This window comes from Ananas comosus, linkage group 24 (genome assembly GCF_001540865.1).
Source record: "Ananas comosus cultivar F153 linkage group 24, ASM154086v1, whole genome shotgun sequence".
In the NCBI taxonomy this organism is placed as follows: Eukaryota; Viridiplantae; Streptophyta; class Magnoliopsida; order Poales; family Bromeliaceae; genus Ananas; species Ananas comosus.
The window spans coordinates 1778941-1790593 of NC_033644.1; the positions used below are offsets into that span (position 1 = coordinate 1778941).

At 35.5% G+C, this 11653-nt stretch overlaps 1 protein-coding gene across 3 annotated transcripts; it reads left to right on the plus strand.

Annotated features, from left to right (window-relative positions):
• LOC109728697 (uncharacterized protein ycf37) lies at positions 1-10161 on the plus strand. Of its 3 annotated transcripts, XM_020259175.1 has the most exons (7): positions 1-419; positions 3271-3353; positions 4237-4292; positions 4947-5239; positions 6605-6751; positions 9116-9393; positions 9922-10161. In XM_020259175.1, the coding sequence occupies exons 1-7, from the start codon at positions 279-281 to the stop codon at positions 9923-9925; spliced, it is 1002 nt and encodes a 333-aa protein (XP_020114764.1). In that variant the 5' UTR covers positions 1-278; the 3' UTR covers positions 9926-10161. The 3 variants fall into 3 exon arrangements, with proteins under 3 accessions (XP_020114764.1, XP_020114765.1, XP_020114766.1); XM_020259176.1 differs by lacking the exon at positions 9922-10161 and having other exon boundaries at positions 2-419; positions 3271-3345; positions 4241-4292; positions 9116-9591; XM_020259177.1 differs by lacking the exons at positions 1-419; positions 9922-10161 and having other exon boundaries at positions 3271-3345; positions 9116-9591.

Genomic DNA, 11653 nt, shown 5'->3' on the forward strand with positions numbered 1-11653 from the left:
AAGTAAGAGAAGCGGCTTGGCTTATCCACACACTCCACACACAAAAGGGAGCGAGCTGCCGGAGCGAGGGAAAGAGAGAGAGAGAGGGAGAGGGAGCTGACAGCCCTGCGCGTGAGAATCGAGAGAGAGAGAGGGAGAGGGAGCTGACAGCCCTGCGCGTGAGAATCGGATGATGATGGCTGTCGGCAGTGGGTACGGCCCCCCTTGCTGACTGCTGAGTTCCTTCGCCGCCCCCCCTCTCTCTCCACCGCAGCCTGCCTTCCTTCCTTCCTTCTCCGATGGCTTTTCTTGCTCTCCTCCCTTCCGGCCCTCTCCCGCCGGCGCTCCCCGTCCGAAAGAGCTCCCACGCGCCGCCCGGAATGAGCTTCCTTCGCCCCTCTCCGCCGTCCGACTTAACTCCTTCCACCTTCTTCAATCCTGTGAGAAAAGACGAATCATTCTTCTTGTGCTACTGTTTTCGCTTTCCAACGTTTTAGTAAAATATGAAGCAATCGTTATTCTCTAAAAACTTCACATAGGAAAGAACGGCGTGTCATGTCTTAAATGGGAGGAAATTGAATAAGGTTAGTGATGCGGCCAATTTAGTATATGGGTATGTTTGGTTCACCTATTTTAGACTATGGAATCAGAATGGAATTTATTGATTTCGATAGTTGCCGTTTGTTTTATAGAAATCGGATTCCAATTTTCATTCTACTCCGGAATGGGAATGATCAAATCCATTTATGATCCAATCCGGCTTTGAATTCCGAATTGGCTCATTCTAAAGTAAACTATTCAAAATCCACTTTCATCAACATCTACCTCCTCTCCCTTCATCACTTTTCTCCCTCTTAATTAAAATCCTCTCTCAAAAATTTTAAATTTTCATTCCGATTTCCATTCCAATAATGAACCAAATATTTTTGGATGATTCGTCATTCTATTTTTCATTCTAAAGCAATGCAATTCGATTTCTCATTTCTATTCCGATCATGAACCAAACATGTCTTTAGAGTTTTTCAGAAAAACGTGACTCAACCAAACCAAGCCAAAACTTCTATTGAGTTCGGTCGCTTTTACTATTGGCATGAGAAATCTTTAAATGGCCATAATTTTTCTCTCCGGTATCTAATTTCAGCGTGCAACCTAATTCGGAAAACACTTTTCGAGATCTACGCGTCGAACCACGAAACCGTTCCAGCCAAGTATGGGACCCAAATACAATTGTTTCGGCCTCCGTTTTGCATTTTTAGGTTAATTCGGAAAATGTTCTTAATTTTTTTCATTTTGAGTCTGATTATTTGATTATTTCTAATCTGAGTAAGTTTAGAGATATATCAGAATTTATTATCTTCATCTAGTAGGAGTCCAATATCGCCTCTTTATATAACCGTGATGCTCGGTTAATGTAATCGGAAATTTTGAGAGTTGATTAATATATTTTCGTCTTTGTCGAATAATTTGTTCTTCATATATCATCTCTTTTCATCCTTGAGCTTCTTCCCTCTCAACACCGATTATAGCTTGCATCAATTAGGAGCTTGATGGGATTCAAATGCAGAATCTGCTACTCTTTTACTCATATTAAGTAATATGGGATAGTGTTTTAGTTTTATACATTCAACAATATATACATATAGAGAGGGAGGGAGGGAGGGAGGGAGAGAGAGAGAGAGAGAGTCCGGCTGGTATACTATCGGTAGTTCGGAGGCTTTCGTGTTACCAAGTTGTTTTCAATAATGCAGCTTCCCAATCAACGATTGGCTCTGTTAAATTTGATCTTTACTATTGAAAGTATTTAGAAACTAAGTTTTATAATTTTTCGACATCATTTACCTATCAAACAAGTAGTCTAAAAATGAACGACTGAAAATAAAAATCTCATAAAAAATAATGATAAAAGACTTCAATTTAAAATCAGAGGTACTGATTTTACTCTAAATAGTGAAAAGAATTTTCTATAAAAACTTCATCAGATTTGGATTGTTTTAAACTATTAAATTCACAAACGCATCATATCAACCATTAAAATTGTAAATTTTGAGACCTTTTGATCATTAGCCAAATGATGTCGAAAAATTATGAACTTTAGTTTTCAAATACTTTCAATAGTGTAGATCAAGTCTAGCGGAGCCGATCGTCGATTTGGAAATTGCATCATTGAAAACAACTTGGTAGCACGGATAGTATACCAGCCTAGTTTGATATATATATATATATATATATATGATAGTTTATTGAATAATGTTATTCAATTTATATAATTCTATAGCATTAATTATCGCTAACTCCATCTGTCCATTTGTTTCTACAAACTTCTACAGTTTAATCCAACGGAATTCCCAAGTGTTCGGATCTGTTTGAAATGATAGCAAACTACAGGGGCTAAGGGCCTAAAGTGCAAGGGGGTATTTTATAATTTAGCCTATAACTGTTGTTGATACGTTTTTTAACAAAATCTGCAGTTCCATCAGGTGAGAGAAGAGTTCAGAGCAACTGAATTTAACATGATCACTGCTAGCTAAACTTAAACAAAATTTATAATTTATAGTTAAGTAATGTCAATCCAAAAAAGAAAATAAAAAAATAGATCAGTGGTCTAATTTAAAATGGACTGTGGTTGAGGGTGGGGTACCAAAGAGTTTTGCCTTCTATCTTTGTTGAAATTTAGGTCCTGTTTGATTGTCAGAATTAGGTCTCCAAGGATAACTTGTTGAAAGTTTGATTTTTTACTTCTTGAAAGGCTTTGCTATTCATGACTTGATAGAATAACATATTTCACCTACGAGATGATTTATTTTATTCTGAAAAAATGACTTGAAGGTTTAATATGACATTCCATTCTAAACTTTGATCACACTTCTCGTCATCCAAATGTATAATCTTCTTAAGTAAATTAAGGTGATATACCGAACAAGATATTCATGCATCCAAACAGGGCCTTACTGTAAGATTTTACATATAGAGAAGATTATATAATTATTCTAACTTTTATGATGATTGTTATCCTGCATGATGGAAATATACGTTGCATAGACTTATAATATATATATATATATATTCGGCCTATTAGATTTTAATAGGGGATTTAATCCATTAAACATGATAAGGATTGAATCCCTGACCTCATGTGTGGTAGGGGTTTAGAAGTGGTTCTGATATCATGTTAACCAATGGATCATCTGATAGGACGTGATTCTAGATTGTAATTTGCAATTACTTTTGTCTGCTAGAATACCTATCTCTTTTGAGCCAGTTTCCTTAATATTTTATTGTAATTCTATGCAGAGGAAGCTGAAATTTCTAGCACGTGCTGCGCAAGATCTCAATGCTCAACCACATCTTAGTCTTGAAATTGTAAAGGTATGCATGTATGTATCGTCGTAAAGGTACTTATTTCTGCTTTTGAACGTGAAAAGTTTGAAGTAGGAAGTGAGGAAGAGTCAAAAGATGTGTTTTTCTCTAATGCATCTGGACGAAAACGTGAAAAATTATCCAATAAAATGCGTCAAAATAATACATTTAGAACTTTTCAAAGCTAAATGTAACAGAATCGTCACCTGCTTCCCTCGAATGATTAGGAAATTTTGGTTTTCTCTAATGCTTTATACTGATATATGCCTCGATGTACTACATCTGGAGCAGTGTTAGAAATTCATTAATATTAGTCTGTGGTGATTGCATGTTTAAGGGATAATTTGACGAAGATATACCAAATGATCAGTAATATAGTCTGTGGTCATTGCAAGTTTAGATAATTACGTACTGGAGTTAACTGGATTAATCATGTAGCTTTGTCAAGTTTGATAGATCACATAATCGCTTTAGCCTAATTCCCTTCAGATGGGGTAAGTCTTGTTTCTCCTGTTTGTGAGTATTTTGCTGTAGCTTCAGTGACATAAGAGTTTATGATGTTATGGTCTATCAACTCATCAATGTGATGGGAGACATCCTCTACGGAGAGGGATAGCAAAAATCTTTTGCCATTTGTATTTTGGTAACTTATTCTTTGGTTAAAAGCCTAGAACGAGCATCCTTGGAACAAATCTAAATCTGTAACTCGCATTATGTGTATGCTATCCTCCTACCAGGTTTCCACTTGTGTTGACTTTTCTTTCTTTATTGTGGTTTGCTGAGACTCTTTCATTGTATGAAATGTACTTTCGAAATCACTTGATGTGAGACAAAGTTAAAAACTTCGATCTTCATCACTAATTGTTTTAATTTGATCTTCTGTTCTTCTTCGCTGAAAAGGCAGGTTAGTAGTACAGAAGTAGAGATGAGAGGTTCGATCTCAAAGTACCATGACGGTACGGTCCATCTTTCACATGGTTATAAGCTTTGTATGGTTTACTTTCGATTGAAGATATATGTTTTTAACTTTTTCTCATACTATATTTGCTTCTGGTGTGACAAACGTAGGAGTTTCTACTTGATAAATCCTGTCGAATCTTAATTAATTTGGACATAACAGCATATTTGCCTATTACATAAGGAAACTGATTCATCTTGACAGTGAGCATATCTCCTTGGAAAATATTGGGAAGGCATCCAAAATAAGGATACTGATTTTTTTTTGACACAGAGATTGGTCCCTTTTTATTTTCAACGAACATCACTCAAGAAATAAATCTATAATCTTCCATTATTCCGTATTTGCTTCTGTTGAATTACTAATTCCTTTGTTATTTCAGGGTATTTATTAGTCATCGGATAATTTTTTTTTTAAAAAAGTTCATTGTTATCCTGCTGTTTTCCGATTTTACATTTATTTATAGAATTATTTGTTTATAAAGAAAAGTTAGAATCCTCTGATACGTATGTCCTTTCTTTGAGAATATTGAATCATTTTCTGCAATGATTATGTACTCTGTTTAAATCTGAATAATGTTTGATTAAATTATTCTAACTTTCTACTTGAAACCATTATGCCAATCTTGACATATGTTCTTTCATTCTATCAGAAGCTCTCAAGGACCTATCTTTTAACGACGAGACGGAGAGTCACAGCAGTTTGTCACTGCGATTTTCTGCTTTTCCATGTGGCGTGATGTCATGGCTGGGTTTCACACAACTAGCGCAATCAAGCGAAGGAGTGAAGATAGACATGGTTTATGAGATTGGGGAGTTGTTTGAGCTGGGAATACAGCTGTCTTATTTGCTCATATTATTAGGTCTTCTTGGAGCTGGAACCTTCTTTGTCATTCGTCAGGTTCTTGTTCGTCGAGAGCTTGATCTTTCTGCTAAAGAATTGCAGGTAAGCTGCTGGAAGCTTTTCTTTTTTTTTTTTTCAAGGAACATTTAGCTAGTTGTTTGAAATGAATCATATATGAACAAGAAACACACTTAAATGATGCCATAGTTGAAAATTAAGGGTAAGTTACACCATCAATTCCTAAACTATTGCTTGAATTCATTTTGGTCCCTAAACTTTGATTTGTTGCACTAGGGTATTTGAACTTTTGAAACATTCCAAATTTAGTCACATTCCAAGTTAAAGTCCTGTTGTCTGCATCCATCATGCAGAAAAGCCGAAATTTGACATAGCATGCCAAGTCGCTGTTCCTGAACCTGTAGAGTGTAGATTACTATTTTTAACGACTATTTTTCATGATTACCACACTAATTAAGATTGAAGTAGCTAATGATGCAAACCGAGGGGACTTTTTGTCGGATCGTTGGCGCTAACCATTAATTCCAAAATCTCGAGCAGTTAGAAATACGCAACCAATTCACTTAAAGCGTACAGAAACAGCGCCCATAGGTCTCGATTGTGACTCGGCCCACCTCACGCCACTTCGAACATGACTCGGCCCAACCTAGCCTCACGCCATTTCAAACATGATTCGGCCCACATGGCCTCCCGCCACAGGGCAGGATGCTGGCCCATTTAAGCCAACACTTTTGAGTCGCGCAGATAAGTTACGAACTCACAAGCAGTTACTTGGCCTGCTATGTTAGAATTCTCTCTCTTTGAACAATGGAAGCTGGCAGCTGGACTGAATTTGGAATATTTCAAAAGTTTGAGGCCCTTAATGCAACAAATTAAAGTTCATAGATGGTTAGATATGTTTCATTATATATGCGCTTTTATTGTGTCTTTCTGTTTTGCTTTTTTATTTTATTCTTTTTGTATTTATAGACCTATTGTTTTGTTAAAGAGAGCTGTTGTTTACTTTTCACTCGTTATATTTTTTATTATGCTGAGATTATGTGCCAAAATTGAAGTGTGTTTCAAATTAATTGGCTATATATTTTGCTGTCTATGATAAATTGGCTCTTTAGTAATTTAAAAGATTATGTAGGTTATAACTGCCAATGATAGGCACAATATTGCCAAAAAGTCTTATTTAGCCCTATTTTTAATCTGATCCCACATTAGATATTTAGATATCTGTAGACTGATAATGAAGAACCATGTAAGAATGAGAAAAACTACATCTTGTACAAACGATGGATGTCTTCCCTGGCACCCCTCTCATTATTTTGTCGTCCTTTGAGTGTATGTAATGTCATTAGTGTTTCTGGTTATTAGTCTTTCAAATTGCATTTGGACTGGATCTGGATGATCTTAAATTTGTATTATATGCTGATAACTCTTACTCGCAATTCGACACTTGAGGAACAAGTACGGAGTGGCGATGCGACTGCCACGGAGTGTTTTGAGCTTGGTGCTGTCATGCTCAGGAGAAAATTTTATCCTGCTGCTACAAAATATTTATTGCAAGCAATCGAGAAATGGGATAGGGATGACCAAGACCTAGCACAGGTAAGAATCACATATCCTATCTATTTATTAACAATCGTTATCATGGTTAATAACTCTCAGTTTTAGTGATGCCCCATATCTTTAATTTTTTTTATATAAATAGTTGGACGCTTGTTTATCTCGAGGCGATTTCATGTTTGCATGGTCCCGTTCTTCCTAGTTTTTCAAAAGCATTGCTAGTAAGTGGTTGCTAATGAAGATCTCTTCTTGAGTGAATTACTCAACATATTTTCACTGAAGTTGTGAACCTATTTTCAGTCAAAAGAATTCGAAAGGCATATTAATTTCCTAAAAGGAGCTTATCTAGAGAATATATTAGGCCTTCCTAGTTTTTATAACATTAATAAAGAATCAGTGGAATTGGTTAGATAGCGTCAGTACTAAGAAATTCTTTTTTACACTCCACAATGAATAATAACTTATGATTTGCATTTTCACTTTCTCTGCACTTCATTATGATTTTACTTAATTTGTGACAAACTGAGAATGGCTCATCGGGACGTGACACAAGTAGGGTTTACAGATTGAATAGGAGAGTAGGAAATTTTTAAGGGCTTAGAGGTAAGGACTTGCTCTAATAAAATAGTATCCTTAGCTTTCTTTTTTTTTTTCCTCCTTTTCTACAGGTAATCTGTACCCATGTTATCTGTAAAAATAATTGAAGTATAACTAGTTTGAAAATGACCTCAATTACCTAACCCACATTTCGCTGTAACCTTTCTTCAAAAGTTCTGATTAGATCATTCTACTCAAATCAAAAACTTTTTCAAATTCATCGTAATTTTGAATCTTTGATGCAATGGCTATTCTAGTTAGGCGGTTGAACTGATAATCTGTTGGGGAATATGAATGGAGATAAAGTAAATTATGGTCTTGAGGCGTGTAAGTTCACTTTCTTTAAGGTGATATTTGCCCCCACTCGAATGTATGCTGTCGGGTTACCGACAAATCACCTCCAGGATACAACAAGACCGCTGAAAGACTGCAAACAACACTTTTGAAGACTTTCCCTTAAGAACTTCTCTCTTAAGAATCAATATGAAAAATTAGGAAGGAGAAAGGATTGATTATGTTATTCTTGAAGCCTTCAAACATCTCCTATTTATAGGAGGTGACTGGTTATGATGAAAGGACAACTTTTAAAGTTATATTCTTTCACAAAAGGACACGTACTTTCACAAATAACGAAAAGACATATTCTTTCACAAAAGGTTCATCTCTTCGTGAAGAAATATATCTCTTCTTGAAGGGACATCTTTACATCAAATGAAAAGACGAATCTTTTCATAAGAATAACTATTTTATGAAGAGACAACTATTCAATAATCTCACTTCCACTATTATAAGCTACACTAACATAATCTCTCAAGCATGTATAAAGCTGATAGAAGTTTGTTGGTCTTTTACAAAAGTGAATTCGCAGGTACACCATCAAATTTATGAACTGGTGGCAGAAACTCTTGAGATGATCCTCGAGAGTCCACCTAAAATAGATTGGTTGAAGAGTTTTTAAGGCACCGGATAATTCTTTTTATTTGTATTCTGTAACAATGCCTGATTGAATTAAGATCAATTGCCCATGCAGAGTTTTTAAAAGCTACAACATCATCCTCTTTGAAAACTTTCCATTAATTCTCATAAGATGTGATGAGAATCCACATCATGTGTGACTTGATTTCTTCTTCCATTCTCAGTTAATCCTATTTACAAGTCTAGCAGCGTGATTGGTCAAGATTTATGTACTGAAATTTTATGATGATTCATCATGAACCCATTTGACACACAGGACTGGATTGGATTGGATTGGATAATATAAGACATGAGTGCGATGTTGGGAAAGGAGGGGTCATTTAGTGACTCAAAAAGGCATCGAGGTTCATGAGAGGAATCAAATTGGATCAAATTTTTCCGTCGATTTTGTTAATCGCAAACGAGATGCTGCTAATAAACAAGATTGGATTTGAAATATTCTTTTCTGCCCGACCTGTTCCCTGTTTCTACTCTTTATGATCCCGTGACACCTCCGACTCACTAAACACTTCTTCTCCCCTAGTATTGCTCTTTTATCTTATTGTTTCCAATCTAATCCTGAATGCCAAATGAGGTCCGTGTACTTAAAAATCATGGGGATAATAATAATAATAATAATGCTTACTTAAACATGATCACAATACAAGTTATACAGGCGACTCTCTTAGTCTCTTCGATCACTTTATGCTGATGTAATAGTATATTTGCATTTTGCACATACTACTTTTCTAGTAAATTTGAAGTTACATAGTGGATATGCTGAAAAATATAAGCATCCGTGTACTCTTGCTATGTTGATTCAGAACAAACTGAACACTGGTGAGTTTTGAACAGGTGTACAATGCGCTGGGAGTCAGCTATGTCCGCGATAATAAGCTTGACAAAGGAATAATGATGTTTGAGAAAGCAGTGAAGCTCCAACCCGGGTACGTTACGGCTTGGAACAATCTCGGCGATGCGTATGAGAGGAAGAAAGACTTGAGAGCCGCGCTGAGGGCATTCGAAGAGGTGCTCCTTTTCGACCCGAACAATAAGGTGGCGAGGCCGCGGCGAGACGCCTTGAGAGAGCGCGTCCAGATGTACAAGGGAGTTTCGATCAAATCTGAGGATCGGTAATTCTGACTTTCTTGTAACTGAGAAATTCTAATTTTGACTTTGCTTTTTCTGAATTTTCTAAAATTCAAAATTCTGAGCTTGCAGTTCTATGACATAATAGTGTGATTAGGATTGAATTGTGCATTCTTAGTTAGCTAAACAATTAGCATGAATAAAAGGAATAAAAAGCGGAAGATCAGAAGAACACTTCAAAAGAGAAAGGTGAAACTTCAAAAGTCCCCCAATGAATCATGGCATAGCACATTCGCGAATTTACTATCCCGTGGTTCAAAATACAGCGCTTTGTCCGCTTATGATTATTGTTTTAGTTTTCTGTCAGGTTCTGCCATTCAAAAGGGTAGCAAAATTCTAAACTTTATAAACCTAGGAGGGCAAAATGTAGCACTTTATCGCACCGTTATTTGCGCTTTACTATTCCATGGTTTATAAAGTGTACCACTTTGTTGTTCTCTTGAATTGCATGTTCTTATGAAAAGCTTAAACAGAGGTCTTAAGGAGGTAATGTGTTATACTTTGAATCACAGGTAGTAAACTACAGATGTGCTATGCCTTATTTTTAAGCTTCCCCAGAGAAAAAATATTACCACTTTCAAAGGAGAACTGCTATAGGCTGGGTTAGGCATGAGGAAAAGGTATACATTTGATTCATTTTAGCAAGGATTAATTTCTATTTTTTCATTATCCTAATGATGTCTTTTCCATTTAAGAAAGTTTGAAGTTGAAAAGTTAAATATTAAAGAAAAGAGTTGTTTTTGTTCTTGATACTTGCCATAGTGTCAGGGTCTCTTAAATAGAGATGCACTAGGGTTTAGTAAGGCAAAATAACTACAAATACAATGCCATGATAAGCTTATCATAATAGGAAGTATGTTAATATGTATGAAAATCATATGTGATATATATGCATGATACATGATAATGCCCAAATTTATGTGATTAAGTGAAGATATTATTATACTAACAAAGAACTCTCATGACACATTTGATTCATAATAGGAATCGGAATCAGAATGAGCTGGAATTAGAGATGAAATTATGAATCTCCTGTAGATGTTTGGATTAGAATAACAATTGGAATGGGAATAGTTGATTCCTATCTTTATTGTTTATCTGAAATGGAGGAAGTGTTAATAATTCGAAAAATATTTAAAATAAAATTTAGATTGAAATTTAAAATAGAAAATTGAGTTTAGAACTCAAAACATAAAATTGGAGTTGAACATAATTTGAATTTAAATTTAAATTCATAGCTCTAATTCCAACTGGATGATTGAATTTAAAATTCAAGTCAAGTTGAAATCTAAATCTAAATTTAAAAATCAGATTCAAAACGTAAACTTGTATTTTAATTCAAAATTGAAGTTCCCGATCTTAAAGATTCAAATTTGAGTTCACACTTACTAATTTAAACTCGTATTGTACTTCGAAATCGACTTCAAAACTTTTAATTTAAGCTTGTATAAAAATTTGAATTTGAATTTTAAATCTCTATGAAAAATGTAATTGAGATATATTAGGAATATGCATTGATTCTCCTGAATTCAGTTTTCAATCTGTTGCCCTAGGCCTAGGGATGCAAACGGGGCGGATCTGGGGGCAGAAGCCCCGCCCCGCCTCCCGCCCCGACTAGTAAAATCCCACCCCACCTTCCACTCCGAATCCGTGACGGGTTAAAAAATACATTCCATAATCTGCTCCGTCTCATAACCCGCCTCCCACCGGCGCCCCGAATCCGCCTCGCCAACTAATATTTTTTATAAAATTATAATATTATTAATATTTTGTAAAATATAAATTAATAATTTTTAATAATATTATATATATAATTAACAATATTAATTATAAAAATAAAAAATATCAATCACAATTCAAAACAAAATTTAAAAGTTTCAAATATATTAGAAATGAGAGTACTAAATTTGTATTTTGAACTTTTTTGTAAATACATTATTTTTTAGAAATATTTTTTTAAAATATAAATAATTTTCGGGACGGATTCAGGGCGGATCATGGCGGGGCGGATTCGGGGCGGGTCAAAATTTCTCCCGTTTCCTACCCCGAATCCGTTTATCTTCTCCCATTTACTGCCCCCGTCCGGACGGAGCAGGGCGGGAGCTCCACCAACCCGGATCCGTTTGGATTCCCACCTAGGCCAGATTGAAAAAGAAGTAATCGGAGGATTCCCATTCCACTCGAGAATTAGGATCAGAATCAGAATCGGAATCGCGATTAGAATGAGACTCTACTAGCATACCA

What these genes read in the sequence shown, in the direction of transcription:
- LOC109728697 (XM_020259175.1), top strand. Translation starts at nt 279, where the DNA reads ATGGCTTTTCTTGCTCTCCTCCCTTCCGGCCCTCTCCCGCCGGCGCTC. An exon ending in GATCTCAAAGTACCATGACG is followed by an intron (nt 4,293 to 4,946) that starts GTACGGTCCATC and finishes TCATTCTATCAG; the next exon opens with AAGCTCTCAAGGACCTATCT. An exon ending in TTTCTGCTAAAGAATTGCAG is followed by an intron (nt 5,240 to 6,604) that starts GTAAGCTGCTGG and finishes TCGACACTTGAG; the next exon opens with GAACAAGTACGGAGTGGCGA.